We start from the raw sequence: 21,984 nt of genomic DNA on the forward strand, positions 1-21,984 counted from the left end.
CATCTGCAGCTTCTGGTGCCAGCCAGGAACCAAAAATCCAGCCCACTCTGCACCCGCCGAACCCGGCCTGAGCGGAAAAATACCACGAGGAGGTACCCCCGGCGATCCTGACCAGAGATCCGGCGACCCCTGACCTGCCTCAAGCCTCCAGACGACGCCTGCAGTCTCAATCCAGTGGACCCACCGCGACCACAGCGGGTAAAAAAATCCGATGTCCCAAGGCACCCCGACGCCCCACGGCCTTGTGTGCCCAACCCGGCGGTGCCTAACCAACCCTCTACATCCCAACTTACCCCTCGAAGTGGTGGGCACTCCTGGAAGATCCTCGTCCCAGAGCCTGCAGTATTTCTTTTTTCTGGAGAATCTCCATTGAAATCAACATAGCACCCGACCACAAAACGGCACCTTGCACCCGGCCGCCCTAGTGCCGCTGAGGGTGCCCGTTTAGTGCTAACTTGGTCCCCAACTTGCCCTGTGCTTAACCCTAGGAGCTTTGCTCCCACAACCCCTGTGGCCTGCTTGCCAGCAGCCACCAATCTGAGCCCCCCTATCCTCCAAAGGATAACATTGGGCCTCAACACTCTGCACCCGGCCGCCGAGTGCTGCTGAGGGTGCAACAGTGCATCACTGACCCTCGGAGACCCCTGAGTTAACCCCAGAACCGTAACTCAAAAGACCAATTACTTACCTCGAAATCGATTACCTGTTTTTCCTCATAGAATAACATTGACACTTTTTCTCCCAAAAAGTTTCTAAGTGTCGACTTTTGAAAACTAAGAATATTCCTTAAAAATCACACAAATAACCAAAACGCATTTTCTCAACTGTTTTCAGGAAATGCCCCGCTGCTGAATCTAGGATCCAGCACAGTGTTAGTAAAAGTAATCCGAAAAGTAATTTAATTGCATTTTACTGAAAAAGCCTATTGATTCCTATGTACTGAGTGTTACTAAGTTTGTGCATTGCAACCCCTGTAAACTCGAATTGGCACAAAGTCGTACTGTATTTTGAAAGTATTCAACAACTGCATCTTGTAGCTGAAAAGTATTTATATGCTTACCTGTACCAGGCTTGCTTGGTTCTAGAAATAAAACAGTATATTTTTTTTATACAAAAACAATTGGCTTAGAATTCAGTTCTTGAGTGTGTGAATTAATTTGCTAACTGAGTGGGTACATCAAATGCTTAACACTGTCCTCTGATACTGCCTTCCTGCTCGACCAAGCTACCACTTTATAGAGTAAGGTTCTATCTAACTTTAACCTCTCCCAAACCTCTGGAGACCCTTGGACTCTATACACACTGTACCTCACTTTGGTGCAGTATATATAGAGCCAGATATTTACACTATAGTGTCACACATGCTCTCCTACTCTCTCACTGAGAAACAAATGATTAGACACCCCATAACACAACACTCTCAGATCTCGCAGGAATCACGCTAACAAGACGCACCTTTTCCCTCACTCTCTTGTACTCGTTCACAATAAGATCTAATGGAGAAACAAAACAGGTTAAAATATTTATTGGAACTAACGTGCCCTAACATGCGGTATACGTGCCACAATAAGCAGGAAAATGCATAGTACAAATATTGTCAGCATAGCAGTCGGTCCATAAATCATGAAGGGAGATGTCCTCATAAAAAGACAATTGAGAAAGGACTATAATTCCTAACCTCCCTCCCCTTGCTAGGAAGAAGTATTATTATGTAATAGAAGATCTCTAGGCTTTGTCAGCAGACCCCATAACTTAGCCTGTGGATGGTAGATCTACATCATGGGTGCTCTTCTCCCTCTTCTCCTCTTCAAGTATGTTTCACCTATTTATGCACCCCACTAAAAACCAAAGTACGCTGTCCAAACAGCTGCATGGTATGTTTTTTTGTAAGGGCTAAGGACTTGCCAGAACAAAATAACAAGGGGCATTGTTGTTTGACCTTGCACATAATGTTCAATCAAAATCCCAGGAACATGCAGATAGTGAACATATCGATTAGTTCTCATGTGAAAGCAGTCTTTGAAATGATTGCAAATAATAGACGTGTGGTAACGTGTGCAAAGCAGCAGGCAAGCTGCAACGTGCTCATGCTAAGTTACTGAAAAGGGGCAACGTTCCTATGGGCCATGTGACACGCCGGGCCTTAAACGGCCAGGGCCGAGGTTCCATGGACTGCTGCCGCGAGACGTACGGCCGCCTACCTCCTCCCGCAACTGTCTGGATGAGATGAGATGTGCAGTTCGTCCTAATCACTCAGTCTCTCGCTTATAGGAGATGCAGGCGGGTCAGCTAACTCCTCTGCAGGATGCAAGCAGCAGACGCGGTGTCTCTTCTGCCTCAGGCTCGGGTGGGGAGATGTGCCGCCTCAAGTTCTTAGTTCCTGCGCATAACCCGGATCGCCTGCCATCTTCGTAATACGTCCACTTGACCTTGTCAGGCTGTGGACGTGTTGCAGGGATCGCCACCAGGATCGGAACCAACTTTTTCGCATCATACCCTACCATCGACCCGACATCGACGATGGAATCGAGGACGCCCTTCAAGCGGTGCCCTGTATGCAATGCGAAATATCCCCATGTCGACGTCCACCCGGTGTGCAACAAATGCCTTTCACCGGATCACGACGAGTCCACATGTATGGCCTGTGCCCGATTCCGATCCAAGAAGACTCTCCGGAATCGTCGAGCAGCGAGGCTCGAAGCGCAGCAAGCGGCACCGGCCCCGACTGACATCTTCAACGCCGAGGACGAAGATGTGCAAGACGTGGAGAACCTACCCTCCAGCCGCGCTTCCGAACACGACTCCGGATCGGAAGACGTCGAAGAACAACTCTTTCACAGAGACGAAGCCGACACCGAGGTAGGAGACTACAATGAGGCCTTGGGGGCCGAAGAGAGTAGCTCCGGTGACGAGCAAGGCCTACCCGTACAGACTTTGGATATCCCAGTGCGTCAGTCTGTGGCTCCGGTCGAGGGATCGCCTTCGGGCCTTACCCAAGACCTATCCTGCATCCATTCGGCCCCGCCCTCTGGCCCGGCCTCGGACATTCAGCGGCAGCCTATACTACACAAAACGGCTGGTTTCCCTTCATCGAAACCGAAAGCCGTCTCGGTTCAGCAGAAACCGAAACTGAAAGTCACACTGGTCGGATCGAAGCCCACCACGCCTTCGACGCCAGCCAAACCCGTCGGCACCGACCGCACCAAACGGGACTTCGGTGCCGAGCTTGCAGCAGCCGACGTCGGTGCCGACGCACGGAAAAAGACCATCGGTACCGCCAAGCCGCCTCGGCTCCCGGCACCGAAACAATCGGCTCCGACCACAAAGGTCAAAATGGCTGCTGGATCTCACACCACTTCGAAAACAGCACCAAAGGCACAATCATCGACGCCGTCGACAACTACTACCTCTCCTCGACTCGATGACCCCGTGGCACCGAAGAAGTCCACGACTGCCTCAACGGAACCGGTCGGCGCCAAAGAACAGTCGGCGTTCCAGGTGCGGCAAGTTTCAGCATCCTTGCAACGCATCAAAGATAAGGCGGCCCTCCAGGACACATCAAGCTCCGAGCCGAAAAAGGCTCAAAAAGCTTCTCCGGCACCGGCCAACATCACTTTTGGCCTGCCACCCTCCACGGCGCAAAAACTGTTCGAAATCAGAACACGTGTCACCCACACCAGGATCACACCTGCAGAACACTCTCCTACGGAGACGTCGCCTTCACACATCATCGATGCCGCAACAGGCAGAATGATGCTTCACAAGAGGAAGATAACTTCTGAGCCAGCTTTGGACTCCTACCGGATCCCACTAAAGAAAAAGCTGCCAGTGGATTCGGAACCACTTCTTTACGAGCCTCTCCATGCCTCTTACCAAGATCCACAGTCCTTCTCTCCGACACACTTCGACACAGACGTTTTGGAGGACTACATGGGTGACCACGTCCCCTACCCCGGAGAGATGGACCCTCAAGGCCAACAGGACCCTGACCAAGCTTGGGACGACCCTGTAGACTTGGGTGCACCTATGGATACACAGGACCCGCAACTCTATGGAGCAAAAACGTCTCCCACAGAGGACACTGCCGCATTCAACGCCCTCATTGAACGTGCTGCGGCCAATCATGGTGTTCAACTCCACTCTGACACCATCGAGGACGATTTTCTCATGGACACTTTCGCATCCTCAGAAAAACATGTTAAAACTCTACCCATGTTGAAAGGTGTCCTCAAACCAGCAAAGGACATTTTCAAAGAACCCACCAGGGCCAGAGTAATAAACCCCAGAATCGACAAAAAATATAGGTCAGCGCCTGGGGATCCTACCTATATTAGAGGACAGTTGCCTCTGGATTCCATAGTAGTCGCGAATGCTCGTAAATGGGCGCACTCGCAGACGACTGGGGATGCCCCTCCCCCGGACAAAGAGTCCAAGGTGTTAGAGACCTCCGGCAAACGGGTTGCAGCCCAAGCAGCTAACATATGGCGTATTGCCAATACTCAAGCGCTCCTGGCTCGCTACGACCGAGCGCATTATGACACACTAGAAACATTACTACAACATCTCCCTGACCAATACAAAGAGGGAGCAGAGATCCTCATCAGAGAGGGACAACTCCTCACAAACGCATCCATCAAGTGTGCACTGGATGCCGCAGATACAGCTGCCAGAGCCATAAACACTAGCGTCTTGTTACGACGACACGCCTGGTTACGAATCTCCGGATTCAAACCTGAGGTGCAAAATAACATCCTCAACCAGCCGGTCAACCATGACTACTTATTCGGGCCAGAGGTTGACACCACACTAGAAAAATAAAAAAGGACACAGACACTGCAAAGTCCATGGGGGCTCTCCAAACGCAGACCTTTCGGAGTAGCTCCTTTCGTCGCCCCGGTAATAGAGGAGCAGGTAGAGGACAGGGGTCACAGCAAACCTACAACAAGGGCAACACCCAAAGTACCTACGATAAAAACACCAGGGGTGGATATCGTGGTTCAAGCACAAAGGGCAGAGGACGCGGATACGGCAATACCAGATCCTCTCCCAAGAACAAACAGTGACGCCCTCTCCCTTCCTCCCGACCACACAACACCTGTCGGGGGAAGGTTGCAAAAGTTCCTGGCCACGTGGAACTCCATCACCACGGACAGGTGGGTCAAAGATATTATCAAACTCGGTTACTGCCTAGAATTAACCTCTACTCCACCCACAATACCCCCAAAACACCGTCCTATGTCCTCAGAGCACTTAGCGCTATTACAGCAGGAAGTGCTAAGCATGATGCAAAAAGGCGCAATAGAGGTCGTACCCGTCCACGAGCAAGGTACAGGGGTGTACTCCCTGTACTTTTTAATACCAAAAAAAGGACGGGTCACTCAGACCTATACTAGACCTGAGACCCCTCAACCGCTATATTCTTTCGGAACATTTCCACATGCTCACCCTGCAACAAGTCCTCCCACTGCTCAAACAGGGAGACTTCCTGGCCACACTGGACCTCAAAAATGCGTATTTCCACATACCCATTCACCCATCACACAGGAAATATCTCAGGTTCACTATTCAAGGGCAGCACTACCAATTCAAGGTTCTTCCCTTCGGCGTCACTACAGCACCCAGAGTTTTCACAAAGTGCCTAGCTACTGTGGCGGCACATCTACGGAGGCAGCACATACACGTCTACCCTTACCTGGACGACTGGCTTGTTCAAGCAAAGTCAGCCCAGCAATGTGCCAGCCACATGTCCCGCACCATTCACCTCCTTCACAGTCTGGGGTTCTCACTAAATTACCCAAAATCACATCTCCAACCCGCACACGTACAACAGTACCTAGGTGCGACCATAGACACTCTGGCGGCCACAGCTCAGCCAAATTTAGTGAGAATCAACAGCATACAGATGCTGATTTCCAAGTTCAAACCACAACACTCCCTTCCCGCGCGAGTGTTCATGCAGTTGATAGGCATGATGGCCTCCTGCATTTTCATAGTCCCACACGCGAGACTACATATGCGCCCGCTTCAAGAGTGCTTAGCACGTCAATGGAATCAGGCTCACGGACAACTAAAAGACCTAGTGTTGGTGAGCGGTCGGGCATACAACTCTCTTCATTGGTGGAATCCACAAAACCTTTGCAAGGGCCGACCGTTCCAAGAGCCTGTTCCACAGATAATACTGACAGCGGACGCGTCTCTCCAGGGATGGGGAGCTCATGTACTCAACTACACAGTGCAGGGACTATGGACAACACAACAAAAGAAGATGCACATTAACCTTCTAGAACTGATGGCAATCTTCCTGGCTATGAAAGCATTCAAAGTACACTTGTGCAACAAAGTCGTGTTGATCCGGACGGACAACATGACCGCCATGTACTACATACAGAAGCAGGGAGGAACACACTCTCCACAGTTGTCTCATCTGGCTCAGAGCATGTGGAAGTGGGCCATTCAGAGGAACATGTTCCTCATGGCGGAACACCTCCCCGGCAAGGACAACCAGATGGCGGATCTGCTCAGCAGACACAGCCACCAGATGCACGAGTGGGAGTTACACCCATCAGTACTCCAACCGTACTTCCAGCAATGGGGTCATCCAGAGATAGACCTATTCGCCACAAGCGAAAACGCAAAATGCCAAAGCTTTGCCGCCAGGTTCCCACATCCACAGTCGCAGGGCAATGCGATATGGATGAACTGGTCCGGCAGATTTGCGTACGGTTTTCCCCCAGCACCGTTGATACCGCTGGTGGCTCGCAAACTCAGACAACACTCACTGACACTCGTCCTGGTTGCTCCAACGTGGGCACGCCAGCCATGGTACACCACTTTTCTCGAACTTTCCGTGGTGCCGCATCAAAGGCTGCGGATCAAACCCGCGCATTTGACGCAGAACCATGGAGAGATTCAGCAAACAGATCCGCAACAGCTGAACCTGGCAATCTGGCTCCTGAAGTCCTAGAGTTTGGCTACCTAAACCTGCCACCTGACTGTATGGACATCATTAAGGAAGCTAGAAGACCCACTACCAGAGCTTGCTATGCAGCCAAATGGAAAAGATTCGTCATCTATTGCAATAATAATGACATTAACCCACTAGACGCATCCATCCAAAACATAATTTGTTACCTCTTACACCTATACCGATGCAATCTGGCGTACACCTCGATACGTGTCCATTTGACCGCAATATCAGCCTATCTCCAGAACAGGCAGCACCTCTCCTTATTCAGAGTGCCTGCCATCAAAGCATTCTTGGAAGGACTCAAACGAGTAATTCCTCCAAGCCACCCACCGGCTCCGATGTGGAACCTCAACTTGGTCCTCACACGCCTGATGGGTCCACCCTTTGAACCTCTACACTCATGCGAGATTCAATTCCTTACCTGGAAAGTAGCTTTCCTAGTAGCGATCACTTCTTTAAGAAGAGTTAGTGAACTCCAGGCACTGACCGTTCAAGAGCCATTTATACAGGTTCACGCCAACAGGGTCGTACTACGTACCAACCCCAAATTCATGCCCAAGGTGATATCGCAGTTCCACATGAATCAAACTATTGAACTGCCTGTTTTCTTTCAAAACCCACAAACTGTCGCAGAAAGAGCACTCCATACACTAGACGTGAAGAGAGCCCTCATGTACTATATCGACAGGACTAAGATCTTTAGGAAGACTAAACTTTTCGTTGCCTTTGCCCCACACCACAAAGGTAACGCTATCTCCAAAGCAGGTATAGCCAGATGGATCGTTAAATGTATTCAAATTTGCTATCAAAAGGCTAAACGCACATTAACGATTCCCCCACGAGCCCACTCAACACGCAAGTTAGAGGGCCTCCATGGCTTTCCTGGGAAACATCCCTTTGCATGATATATGTAGAGCAGCCTCCTGGTCCACTACACACACATTTACCAAACACTATTGTGTAGATGTGCAATCAAAACAGCAGGCAGCTGTAGGACAGGCTGTTCTCAAAACTCTTTTTCAGACCGCTGCAGCTGGCACTGGTAGCCGCCGCTAATAGGAGGTACTGCTATGTATTCTATGCACAGATATGAATTCAGCAGCCCACATGCCTCGAACTGAATATGCTACTTACCAGTATGCATCTGTTCTTGGCATGTAGGGCTGCTGACATTCATATCGCCCTCCCTCCTCCCCTGCGCCTGTAGCAGCTGCAGCTCTCAGAATTACTGTAAGCATGGTCATCACTTTCTGTATCTACTCCATCACTGCCACAATGGCGAAAAACAATCTGAGGATGGAGAGGATGCCCATGCTCACTGTAGTCCGGGGAGGAGTCACCTATCCCAGGATACTTCGAAGACTCTTCCAGGACAACAACGTGCAAACATCCGGACCCAACACTAGGTGGCGATCTATGCACAGATATGAATGTCAGCAGCCCTACATGCCAAGAACAGATGCATACTGGTAAGTAGCATATTCAATTTTGTTTATAACAGTGAACTTTATTATATAGAGATCCTTTTTCAAAGTTTAAAATGAAAATAAAATGCCTGCACATAGTAGATTGGTATTATTGGGTAGAATTCTCCTCTTTTGAATTGTTACACAATCTTGCACGAAGGTGAAGGTATGATGTGTTTCTGAACTTAATGAATATAACAATGACACAGAATTGGTGGAGAAGCCATTTGTACTTATTTTGATTATTTCTTAATAATAGTCACCAATGATGATTCATTGACCAACCTATTTTACATTTTTAGAAAATACTCTTACTGGATTTTCCTAAACTAATTCTATGCATTATATCGCTTTGGCAAATATTTCAGGTTTCGAGACCATATACAGAATAATCTGCCGAGAGAATGTTTGCCAGCGGAAAGATTTATTCAGCTGCGCAAGGAACTGGCTTCTATGAATGGTCACGGAGGCGAAGAAACCTTACCTGCAGACAGCGCTCCAATAGGCCTTGAAGAACTGACTGACCCAGCACAGGTAAAATGTTGCAAGAAATAAAAGATTTTCTTTATCCATTTGTCAAGAGAAAACAATTCAAATACGTTTTGTATTTCATGGCAAAATAACATTTTTTTTTTGATTGCTGTTGATTTTTCTGGCCTACACTCCATTTTGGTAAAATATCCGGACAAATTCCTTTGGCCTGGAACACCTTCTTTGCTCCAGGACTTGCCTGGTGGACCACACTAACACATGAACTAAGGAGCCAAGTGAGTGGATGGCGTTAATCATCTGAAGTATGTAAAATGGGTCTCAAGCTACATCGAACATGGGCCCAGAAGCAGTGTTCTGGGATGTTAACTTACTAAGCAGAACCAGTTTGCGTTCATCACTCTCATTATGTAATGTGATCTTAAGTTAGATGGGTATTGTGTATTTAATTGTTATAGTTCTAGCACACAATGCATAGACAAGATGTGTTGACCTTTTTTTTGAAGAGGGTGTTCAAGATGAAAGCAAAGTTGTCTTCTGTAGCCAATGCTTCAGATGTACAAAATATAATTATCTACTTAACATTCTCACGAGGCAGTTTTTCATACAGACTAGTCACCACGTTGACTCTTCACAAACTTTTAACAATTTCAATGATTTTGCATTGTGCACTTGTGCTTCTCACCAGCATACCAGTGCCTATGTACCTTGATCCACCCAGTGTTAAAAATGAAGAGCTGTTGCTTCCCTAGGGACGTTAAAATAAAAATGTTAAAAGAGGAAAAAGTTACTCAACTGTTGCGGGCCACCTCCTGTGTTGCACCTTGGTGCTAGGTCTTCCATGTTCCAGCAGTCCCTGGGACTACGTCACCTCTTCTATCCTCCATACTATCCATCTCAGTCCAAATTACATATCCACCACTCAATTTACTTTAATTTTTCACTATGCTAATTCACCACTAATCCTTTATGGGTTCCGGAGTAGCATGCTACTTGCTGAAAAAGCGCTTCAACACACCATCGGAGGTAGGAAGTGCTATATAAATGCAAGCTTTTTTCCCTCCTCTATCCCTCCAGTACCCTTTCAAATTCAAATAACTGACTGACATATCCACCACTCAATTTACGTTTGTATTTCACTATACTAATTCACCACTAATCCTTTATGGGTTCTGGAGTAGCATGCTACTTGCTGCAAAAGCGCTTTGACGCCTCATCGCGGGCCGTAAGCGCTATATGAATGCAATTACAATACAGACTCACTGTCTCTGCAGTGCCGGGACTGGCCTGAGCGTGCTGAAAGGACTCTTCGCTCCTGTCGGAGTCTGGGGTTTTCTCATCAATACCGATGGGTTAGAGAAACCTATGTGCGTGTGTGTATTTTGGTCGGCCTGAGGTGGCCGGCCAAACACATATGTGCACTTAAAGAGTGCACATAGCAGTCCTTCTCCCCCTCCCATGCCCTGGCCCTGCCCCACCACGCACATGCTGGCTGAGCCAGCTGCTTAAAAATAGATAATGAAATATTGTTTTATTTTTTTTGCTACAGACTCTGAGCCAGTGGGGCGACGCTCCTCCGTCATTGCAGAGGAGCCGCACCTATATACATCATCCCTAGCTATTTGCTTTCAGGATGGTCATGAATTGGAAATTTTGACCATAAGGTTGTTTAGCATTTTCCCAGCACTGTCACTGGCTCAAAGATATTGTGACAGCCACATCCATGAGTTCATCTAGCTGGCAGACTACTATGTATCTTTTAAGATCAGATAGACTTCAAAAGGGGAGCAATCCAATACTTCTAGAACATCTAGATTTTTCACTTAATAAAGCAGAGTTGATTCTTTTCCGCAGTTAAGGACAGTTTCTCTTCAGAGGAAGGATGACTTTTAACTTGCATGCAAAGTGCCCATATCCTGTGAGATTTGAAAAAGTTGTCATATCCATGGCCAATTCTTTTAAACTAAATTGTTTTGCTTTTGGCACCACATGCGCAGTCTTGGTGCCTTTAAAATGAAAAGTAACACATGACTCATAGTAATTAAAACATTCACATTTTTCATCAATAGTGTGATTTGTATCCAGCTAAATAAACGCTTTTTGCTTTGACAATTTTTTTATATCTAGTTTAGGTCTGTCAGCACTTAGCAGGTTTTCAAACTTATTGTAGAAAATAAATTATTCAGATTTGTTATTTTTACTTTTAAAAGCACAATATAGATGGTCCACTTTGATTTCAGATATTGGTCTTGACTGTGAGCCATCAGCAGTCTTTAACATAGAGCATATTCAAAATGGTATAGCTATGTATAAAGGCCCATCGTCATGCTGATCTGCTTATGAACCAAAACCCTTCACACCAACAATTCTTTAAGTCAAAAGAATGCAACAGGATATAATGGGCTTATAGTCTCGCATCGCAGTCTGTTATCTAACTAGATATTAAAAAATATTTATGTTGTTATGGAGTTTGAAGTGCTGTCATCTATTGCAATGTGTTTCTATCTTGCAGTAAATAAAACGATTTAAAACAGAAGGAAAATGGAGTGGCATGGAAAATTTTAATTGGCTCATGTAAGGTTAGGAAGCTGGTAATTTTAAGAATGATGCAAATAACTAATAGTCCGAAAATGTGTAGTGCAACAGCTAACTATTTGCTTTTTTTCTTATGGTTTTCATTCAGCTAACAACCGAAATTGAAAACATGCGACATAGAATCATTGAACATAATCAAGAAGTCTTCAACCACAATGAGTATGAAGTTAGCAAGAGGTGGAATTTCGAAGAAGGCGTAGGTTTCAGTTTTTAGTTTTACATTTTATATGTTTTGGGATGGAAAGTGTGATTAGAAGGGTACCCGAGGGGCAAGTATTGATGTGTTTATTTTAATAGACTATAGAGTAATTAAGGGACAGCTAATGTCCTTTTTAAAAACCACCATCTGTGTTTGCTTTGACAAGGAAATACTGTCTGTTGTGGTAGTTTTATCTATCCACTTTTTGTTGGGTGTTGCATACAAAACATCATACAAATACAGCACACTTGCAATTGGTCATAGGTTTTTTACTGCCATTCCTTAGTTTGGTGACACTGTTCAGGACTTCCTGCTACTTGTAATCTCACAGGTGCTAGCCTTAGTTTATATCTGGCTGGATATAAAACCAAAAGTATCTAAGTGTTCTTAACCATCACAACTTCAACAAAAAGGTTTGTTTTAAATGTTCCTTTTGCTGTTTGATCAAACCTTTCAGTTACAAATAGCATAATCTTGTAATGTCCATGATACTGGATGTTATCTGTTACGATTTGAACTCCATCCTCCCACCACTTGCTTAAAACCAATATCTCCCAATTTTGCATGCTTTCATGCCAATTCATAACAAGCAGTCGTAGTCGACAAATAGAAGTCTTAACTTAAAATCAGCGGTAGAGCACTGCTCCATGACTAACAATTTCGTTTAGTAGTTTGTATACAGGGAATGCCTACAAGAGGGTCCTGAAGAGTAATTGTCCATCCAATTAAATAACTGTCTAGAATTGCCTCTCAAGAATTAGACTGGCTAGTCTACATTAATGGACACCATATGCTTGTTTTCACATTTTTTTTTGTTTTGTTACTTTTTGGATGGTGTTTGCATTTAATTCCTAAAGATTAACATACTTGTAAAACTCCCATGTCATTTTGGGGTGTGATTACAGTGTCTGCTAATCAGCATTCTTTTCTTAATATAGCTATTAATCATTTCAACATTCAGAGGTGTTGAATTTTTAAAAATGTCTACTTGTCCAAGGGCATGTTTCAGATATCTACTTGTCCTGTAAATAATTTCACTTGTACCTTATGGTGCTGAGTAGTGAGGTAAAACATTGTCAATGTGTTCAGAATATCAAGGTTTTTTTAAATAGCCTTTTGGATTATGCCAGTGCTCATATTAGACCATGATTTGGATTGTAGCAACACTCTGATTTTGTCACCTTACTTGAACTTGACATGGAAGTTCTTGGAGTGGGCTGGAAATGGTCGTTCAAGGTAAAATGGCCTGTGAGTCTGAGCACACACAGACCAATTTACCTGGATTTGAGTATTCAACTCCTCTCCAATCTCTTCTCACACTTGAAACTGTTGGAAATTACCCCTGACATGAGCAGAAATAAAACTGTTCCAGGGCGAGGAAATGAAAGTACAATAGTTTGGCAGATTCTTGAATGTGTATGTATACCGGTGCATATTTGCCCATCTTAGAATGAAATTAAAGTGTAGGAAAGTGCCCCTTTTGACATGGTCACCCCCTCTTTTTGCCTGGTATCTGATGCAATTTTGACAGACATGCACTGGGTTCCTACTAACCAGGTCCCCATGGCCAGATATCTTTTCCTAAAACTGTACAATTGTTCTGCAATTGGCTAGACCTTTAGCACTCCCTGTGAGTCCCTAGTAAAAGGTACCTTTGGTACCTAGGGCATGGATACTAAAGATGGTCTCTAAGGGCTGCAGCATGTATTGTCACCCAAACGGACCCCTCATCACACTCATGCAGACTGCCATGGCAGGCTGCGTAAAATTGTGTTCTCAAAAGTGAATATACGACATGGCACACACCCTGTGTGCCATGCCCAGTAACACTGCATACCGTATTCGTAAGTCACTCCTACAGCACGTCTTACAGCCCTAAGTCATGGTGCAATTTAAAACATGAGTACATATCTGCATGAGCAGATATACCCCAGTGCTGGCTAGTCCAATTACTCGATAGTACAAGCGAACAGGGAAGTCATCTGGAGTACATGTACTGGCCACTGGTCATTACAAATTCCCCAGATACATGATAGCTTCACTGAAATCTATGGTGTTTGGTATCAAACACCTTTTTCTTAATAAATGTGTACTGATGCGAGTACTAGATTAATTATGACCAGCACCCAGAGGACACCTTAGTGGAGCCCCCTAAAATCCTACCGCCCTCTAGTGTACTCGCTGACTGGTATTGACCAGCCTGCCACAACAGATGCACTTGAAGGTGAGAGGCTGCACTCTCGAAGGTGAGAAACAATGCCTCCTCTGGCTGTGTGTTTACCTCCTCCAAGCAGGATGGCTAGTATTCAGCATAACAAGGCAGGAGGCTTCAAAGGCCTCTGTCACCTTTGATGTGCGACCCCGGCATCCCCCAGCCGGGGGAAATGCCACCTCCTACCCATGTCTCATTTGGCACCAGGGCAGGTGGGGAAATTAGCTAGTCAGGAGGTGTGTTTACTATCAGGCTAGTTACACCCCCTAAGGTGTGCTACCTTAAGTGAACATGGAAAGTAGAATTCCACCATCTTGGTTTTTGGTGAAATTGGATACATTGGGCCAGGGTTATGCCCACTCCCCGTAGGAAGTGGTTTTATAGGGGTGTAGGTACCCCAAAGGTAAGTAGCCCAATGGCTACTGCCTTACACTCCTCTTAATGCCCTAAATTCATTATTTATCCAGTATTGTCGTATCTTTCATAGATTCACATGCTTGAATCATTCCCAGTCGTTGAAGTGGGAGTCCCACGGTACTATAATTAGGCTAACCTGTTTTATGTGTAAACATATAATAACTGATTCGGTGGGATTTAAAGGAAAATAGCCCTCGCCAGTGTAAAGATCTAAACAATGAAAAATACCTTTGCAACCACAAACTAAATGCCATTCAAAGAAAAGAAAAGTGGAGTAAAAGTGTCATTTGTATTTCTTTTTGAAGGAGCCAATACAATATAATTTTTTACACAAGGCAGCAGCAAGAAAAACTGGGCTAACATTTTTCTGCTTGAGTTTTATTGTTTAGGGTTGTCACTAAAATATTATTTCTTCTTCCTTTGGTATAAAGATGCAGGGTATCTAAGTATGTTAGGTCTTATTTAATGAATTAGTTATAAACTGTAGAACATCAGGAAATATCAAAATCATATTTAATATTTTGGCTATGTTTGATTCTTTCACTGATCGATAAAATGGCTGGTTTCATAAGAATCTTTCTCTGTATGGACCAACACATTTACCCACAGACCATGAATGGGAGAAACCTTTTGATACATCAGCCCCCTTTTTCTAGCGAGTCAGTATAGCTAGTAGGTGAATTGCCAAACACCCCAGGCTTTAAACATTCAAAGCGTCGATTCCAGAAACTTGGCGTGGGGCCGAAATCATTCCCATATACAACAAGCATTTGCAATGCAATAGGTCTCGCATTTGCGAGAGTTTTAGCTATTGGCATTGTAAATGACTACCTTTTATTTATGTGCTTTGAAAACCTGCAAACGGTGCATAAATACGCACTTTGTACTTGTAGTCCTTGCTTACGAGAAGCAAGGCTGGTAGTAAGAGATTCAGATACTGCCAGCCTTGCTTCTCATAGGCAGCGACTACAAGTACAAAGTGCGTGTTTACGCAGCGCTTGCAGGTTTTTAAAAACACATATATAAAAGCCATTGTCATTTACAATGCCAATAGTTTGTGTAATGTGCTATGTGAAAAGCTCGATGTGTGTTCAATACATATATCTGAAAGCATTCTTTGACATGCACTGAGCAGCACTCACGCTGTGCTCCAAGCAGGGCCCATTTGGTGCATGCGAGAGCTGCAACGCTGTTGTGCAAATTGCAACCTCGCCTCTTAGAAGTGTGGCACTGACTCTAAATCTGGTTCTGAGAGAACACATATATAGTGGCAGTCTGAAGTCAAGATCCCCTGGTCTCTAGACACCATCACCCATTGGCTGTGACCTACATTCACTTGCTGAACCCTGAAATAAAAGGCCTCTGAGTAGACACAGTTATGAATGTGGGACGTGGCTACATCGGAGAGTTTCCGGAGCGCTGGCAGCCGTTTTGTTCTGACAAAAGCAGAAAGCCGAGGGCCGGCAGCCTGGCAGGGTCCCAGCTGTTAATGAAATCGTTTTAATATGACCGTGGCGATTTAGAGTTGAAAGTCCGACTGCATCGGGCATTGTTACATAATGAATTCATCAGTCGCTTTCCATCCTCCCTCGCCTTAGCTACTTTCATAAAAGCATTTCATTAAATAGCATATTAAATGCATACTGTTCAAGCCAAACTAAAAATACTGCCTTGGAAAGAGTCCATATACACTGTAATATGCAAGTATTGCCAGCTAAAAGTTGTTTCCAATTTCTAGAAATCGGGCCCCTTCTATATTTTGGAGAGCTGAAATCCACAAAGCTAAAAACCTCAGAGGGCCTGTGATTTGCAAGTGTTTTTGTGGTCTGAGAAAGCCTTCTGTTGGGGCCCGACAGGGAGCGTACCGTGGGGCATGAGCTGTTTGAATTCGCCCACAGAACCTTGTCCACAACGCAGAGACGACAGAGTTTGAGAAGCTGGAACGAGCACGAAGAAGTTCCACAATGACCTAACAAACAAGCAGGAAGTGGGATAAGGGAGGGGATGGCAAATGGTGATCACTTTCGCGGCCGCTTTGATGTTCTCAGTGGCCGCGCGGCTCACTGAGAAAATCAAAGCGGCCGCGAAAGTGATCAGGCAGGCTGACAAATGGTGCGCGCGCCCGGCGCACATGCACTGTATTTGGAGGCCTGAAAAGCACTAGTTTGCACTTCCAAATCCCCCGTTTACTAAAGCTCTCGTCAGAGCATCGCTAAAGCGCTGGCTCAGGCGAGACCTAAAAAGGTTGACCGTGCTAGACCAGGGAAATATAGGCCGTAAGTCTAATTTAAATCCTACAGAAAATAGTTGCCAGACTCGTGCTAGGTAGAGTAAATGAATGGATATTAGATCAGAATGTATTATCTACCTACCAAGCGGGTTTTCGACCCCATGTCAGTACCATCGACCAAGTTTTTAGATTTATGATGACATATTGGAGCACAGTGATCCTAGCAGAGGGAACCCTATATGCAACATTTGTTGATTTAAAATCAGCTTTTGACTTAGTCCCCCGCCACAAGCTATGGGACACACTAAAAGAGGCCGGGATGCCCATAGAAATTTTTAGTTTTATCATTAAATTGCTTGAGGCTAACTAATGCTCAGGTTAGGTGGGGACAGCAGGGTGAACGAACAGACCGCTTCCCAGTTAACAAGGGAGTGCGGCAAGGGTGTGTCCTTGCTCTTACCCTATTCTCCTTGTTTATAAACAAGGTTATTTCATATTCTACTAACTTTCCAACTGGTGCTCCAACTCTTGCCGGCTCAAGGGTTCTGCTTCTAATGTTTGCAGACGACACTTTAATCTTATCTAAAACTCAATGTTGTCTGCAACAAGCACTTGATAGATTTATAGAGTTTTGCAACAACCATGAACTTGTAGTAAACGTTGATAAAATCAAGTTCATGGTGCTGCATAAACATAAACTTATTAAGGGGAGAGTTGAAATGAATCCAGCACCTTTGGAACAAACTAACACCTTCACCTATTTAGGAGTGACAATGGGTAGGAAGATGAACTGGACTCCCCAGCTAGATGTTTTAGTCCTTAGGCACAACCAGTTAGCAGGTGCCCTACTTAAAGAACATCGACTCTCAAACACTAAACCGATAGGGCCTGCTTTATCGATCTATAATGGGAAAATCAGAGCTTCCATAATTTATGGTGCAGAACTCTGGGGTTTTGAACATTTATCACCCCTAGTTATTGCACAAAACAAGTTTCTGAGAACATTTTGACTGCCCAACTCCCATCAAGCCCCTGTTGTCTGATCTGGGATGTACCTCCTTCGATGAGGTTGCAGGATTTAGACCCCTAGCATACTGGAGGAGGCTTTGGACTACTCCTGAATTGATGTCTTATGCCAATGCAGTACTGCATATCAGGAATGACGATCTGTCCTCTAAAATCAAATGGCTCCAGAAACTCAAGGGTAATTTGTTTGACATGGGGCTTCGCCATTTGTGGGAAGATCCTATAGTGAACTTATTTCCCAATAAAAATGAGTACAAAGAACTCTACTGGGCTATGATTACTAAAAAGACACTGTCAGGGGTGAGCAGTAGTTAGCTCACAGGTATCTTTCTGGAGCATAAGCCTGTAATGGAAGCAGAAGCTTACTGGAATCTGATTACAAAACCTGGTGATAGGAAACTATATCACCAATTCAGAGTGGGTACTCTTCCTATAAGATCATTCACTGCAAAGTGGAATAAGGTTTATGATACCAATTGCCCTTCGTGGCCATCCCAGGTTGAGTCGATAACTCATGTACTGTTTGTGTGCCCAGCCTATAAAGGCCCCCGTCGAAGGTGGCTTAAGCCACTGTGTTCCAATCTAGGTACCAGATAGTGTATGACAGCTCTGCGTATCTTGGTAACAAATACAAGTCCAGATATTGTGATCGCGATGGCGAAATTTCTTAGGTGGCTTTGGGCACTGAGAAGGAAAAATCTGGAGGCTGGTCTGGTATCTGTACATACTATCTGATTACCTTATTGGTATGCAGGCATCCCCTGGTCAAAATGTGTAGGAATTGGTTCTATGGATGTACTTGCATTTTTTAACTTGGTCGATGTTAGAAAATTCGATATAGTTGTTATTAAATTCTCTTTAAGGAATGTGTTTTTAGGGTGTCATCGCTTTTATGATATTTTATGACACTTTTATGTTTGTATTGTGTCTTTTATGGTTGTAAATTATCAAATAAAGACTAATTGATGATGATGACAAGTATATGTGAGAAGAGTGTTGTCACCAAGCATCTTGGATAGTGGTGAAAACATGACTTGGAATGCTGCTGCAAAAAGTTCTTACCAAGTTCAACAAAGACTGGACTGATATTGTTTGTATTTGCAGTAATTCAGCTACATATATGAAAATGTTGTGTGGTGACCAGTCAAAATCGATACCAGAGCTGAAGTGCTTTCCTTTAAAAGATCCTTGCCAGTTGCTAGATGGTATGCTGAAAGCATCTTTACAACTTCAGATTTATTGAAGAATGCTAATGACTTGTAGTCTGTTCTGGTGCACTGTTTCATTATGTGCTGGAACTAAAGCGCAAATATATTTTGCTTTGTGTGGCATCAGGGAAAGATTCATCCCAACTGTGTCATTTAGCCAGTGGTTCTCAGTCCTACAGGCTGTTATCATGGTGCAACTGTTTATGGACTTTTTGCTTCGTCATGATGCCGAAGGCAAGAAATGTCTGGATCTTTACAGGACAACATGACTGATTTAGTAGATGTAGGAAGCTGGGTTTGGGCTGTTGCAGTAACATTCCCCCCCCCTCCTTTTTGGCAGACTACTGATGCACTTTGACTTGATGGGTGCTAGGTCCCTGCTAGTCAGATTCACAGGGCCTTTGTTCTTTCCCAAAACTGTACCTTGGCCACATGTCAGTCCCTACCAAGGGCACTGTGGCCAGGAAAGGCCTCTAGGGGCTGCAGCACTTATTGTGCCACCCTTAGAGGACAGACAGACAGACCTCTTCCTTGTGGGGACTAAACTTCGCCAATGTTTTTAAAATATACTGATAGCAGAAAAATGTTAAACAAATCATGATACAGGATCCCACTTCAAATTTGCAAATTTATTGGTATTTAATCTCGTGCACGGAACTATCCTTGTGAGGACCTAGTCCATAATACTGTTTGTAATTGAATACTGTCAAAGGCACATGGCTAAATATTTATTTGCAAAAACCAAAGGTTTTTCTTTGGTTTTTGCTTTGTTCGCCATAAGTTGGCAGGGTATTCTCAGACGTGAGTCCCTTGCTCACTTTGCCACTGGATTCAATCAAGCCTGGCTGAAGACGGCTGAAATGCCAGAAACCGGTCCTAGGAAGCTTGTTTCCGGTCCAGGGAAGACATGGCTTGGCAGTTCGGGCTGGACTGTTCCCATGAGGCACAGGGTCAGACTGATTTGCCCATGGCCATGTCTGAACTGGGGTGGCAGAGTGGGCTAAAGAACGGTGATGGATTAAACCCAGATCAGTTGACTGGGGGTGAGTGCTTGCAATGTTCAACACTCCGTCCATCATTTTCTTTGGTTTTTGGTAAATATTTATTTTACCAACATTATACACAAACATTATAATCTATTCATATATGAATTGCTGCATAATATACATGGGGTATACACAAAAGACAGATTTTGTTAATGTGTCCGAAAATATCATCATGGTTACAGAAAGGCACTTAAAACTGTATTCACAGTCTATACTAGTGCTCAAAATCTTTGGCGATAAGGGAACTAACACAAAGATATTAACGATTTCAAATTTTGTAATGGGTATTTTCAGTAGAAAAACATTACAAAAACGGCATACTGTGTACAAAGGTGTAAAATTAAAGAGGTACATCAGTTGGGTATAAACATAACCGCTTCTGCAGTACGGTGAACAGGGATTAATTTCACAGGCGGTGTTCGAGTGCATTGTACTGGATGAAAAAATGTTGTACACTGGTGAATAGTCTGAATAAGCTATGAAAATAAAAAGCTATACACTTGTGAATACTGTTTGAATAAGCTATGAAAATAAAAATATATATAAGTGAAGGAAATATGAGCTAAGAGGAAGAAAAAGATAACAATAAGAGTCTAATCATGCTTTGTTGGATATTGTGTCAAAGTTTGTGTCTTGCCATAAGAGCCCTGCTAAGGCAGAATTCCATTAGGTTTAGTGCATCTAAGGTTCTGTGATGTATTTGCCCATCCCTAACCATTGTTTGTCTCTAGGAGGGATATGTGAGAGGGGAGTAACTTACGAATGCTGTCTGTATATTAATCATGGTGGCTTGTGTGTGGTGAAGTATACAAAATATCAGGTAGAGAGTGGATCACTGGTCCTGAAAGAACCAGGGTAAACCAACAGTACAGCGTACTGTTAAACCCTCAATCACGTTTTTTGCAGGTGGGATTCAGCGGTATATTTGGTTATCCGCTTCGTGCTTGACAACGTGACAGCATCATCATTGGTTTAATGAATGCTTCCTCCACCCGGAGGTTTTTCCTCTGTTTTTTTCAGTAGTGATCGTATAACAGTGTGGGTGTGTAGTGAAGTGATTTATAGTGAGTGCAGATTAAGAAACTCGTAAAACCAGTATGTTATTTTAATAAGACTGGGTTCGAGTTGGTTTAAAAACGCTTTTCGTGCATGAGGCAGACAAATTAAGGTCTGGTGCACTATAAAAATGTGTCCATTAAAGAGATCGACATGTTTCATCCCTATCTAGTGCCCCGAGGGGTCAGGTGGGCTTTCATCAGGACCTTGTCTATGTGTGGGGGACACTATTATTAATAGGTCTCCTAGTGAAAAAAATTGAATAGATTGTTCCACCAAAAATATGTTCGATTTGAACCTGTTACAATAAAGGAAGAAAATGGGGGGAGAAAAAATAGAAATAACAAACTGTATTCAGTCAGAATGTATGCTGTAAAGAGGCTCAAAAATTCAGGGCACCAACTGTCGTAGCAACTAGAAAATGACAATACTTTAAATGTAAATTGGCAAAATGGCAATCAAACTCATTTTCGCATTCAAGAATGGCAAAATCAACCCTCTTTTATATTAATCTGTAATAATGCATGTAAAGAACAAAAGCAAAAACTGACACAACATCCAATTTGTCATATATGACTGATAGTCATATGTGTCTTGGAATAACACTAGGATTTTAGGCGCCACTAAGCACTCACACAGTGACTATACACATAAGGTATATGGGACCACAGATGTAAATGCGATGTGACGTCCTGGTGTCCAGCCTACATGCCGGATTAGTTGATTGTAAAAATACGGTGACTTTAGTAACCAGAGTAGATCAAGAACGTTTTAAATAAAAGGCATTGCACATTAACAAGATCTGTTATGAGGGAACCTCTGTGTTACAAGAAAAGGCTCTCATTGTCGATTTTTATATACAAGTCACTGCGGTAGGTACCACATATTAACATTCAAGGTATCACTCATTTTAAGACCTCCCACGTTATGTTCTAGGCAATTATGCTACGAGCAAAGGAGGGGACCTTCGAGTTATGAAGAAGGCTGTAATCTTAGGTAATTTGGAATGGTGCCAAAAAAATTGTGGACGTGTGGTATAATTAGATCAGAGAGATATTGACTCCGTACTTTTT

At 44.2% G+C, this 21,984-nt stretch overlaps 1 protein-coding gene across 2 annotated transcripts in view; it reads left to right on the forward strand.

The window, feature by feature from the left end:
* Positions 1-21,984, forward strand: part of PRPF39 (pre-mRNA processing factor 39) — a 487,671-nt gene that overhangs the window by 223,987 nt on the left and 241,700 nt on the right. For both annotated transcript variants that reach the window (XM_085627039.1, XM_085627040.1), the window contains 2 exons: positions 8,802-8,967; positions 11,606-11,713. In XM_085627039.1, coding sequence (XP_085483165.1) covers positions 8,802-8,967; positions 11,606-11,713 — 274 coding nt within the window. The remainder of the gene's footprint in view (positions 1-8,801; positions 8,968-11,605; positions 11,714-21,984) is intronic.

Source organism: Triturus cristatus, chromosome 9, assembly GCF_964204655.1.
Source record: "Triturus cristatus chromosome 9, aTriCri1.1, whole genome shotgun sequence".
In the NCBI taxonomy this organism is placed as follows: Eukaryota; Metazoa; Chordata; class Amphibia; order Caudata; family Salamandridae; genus Triturus; species Triturus cristatus.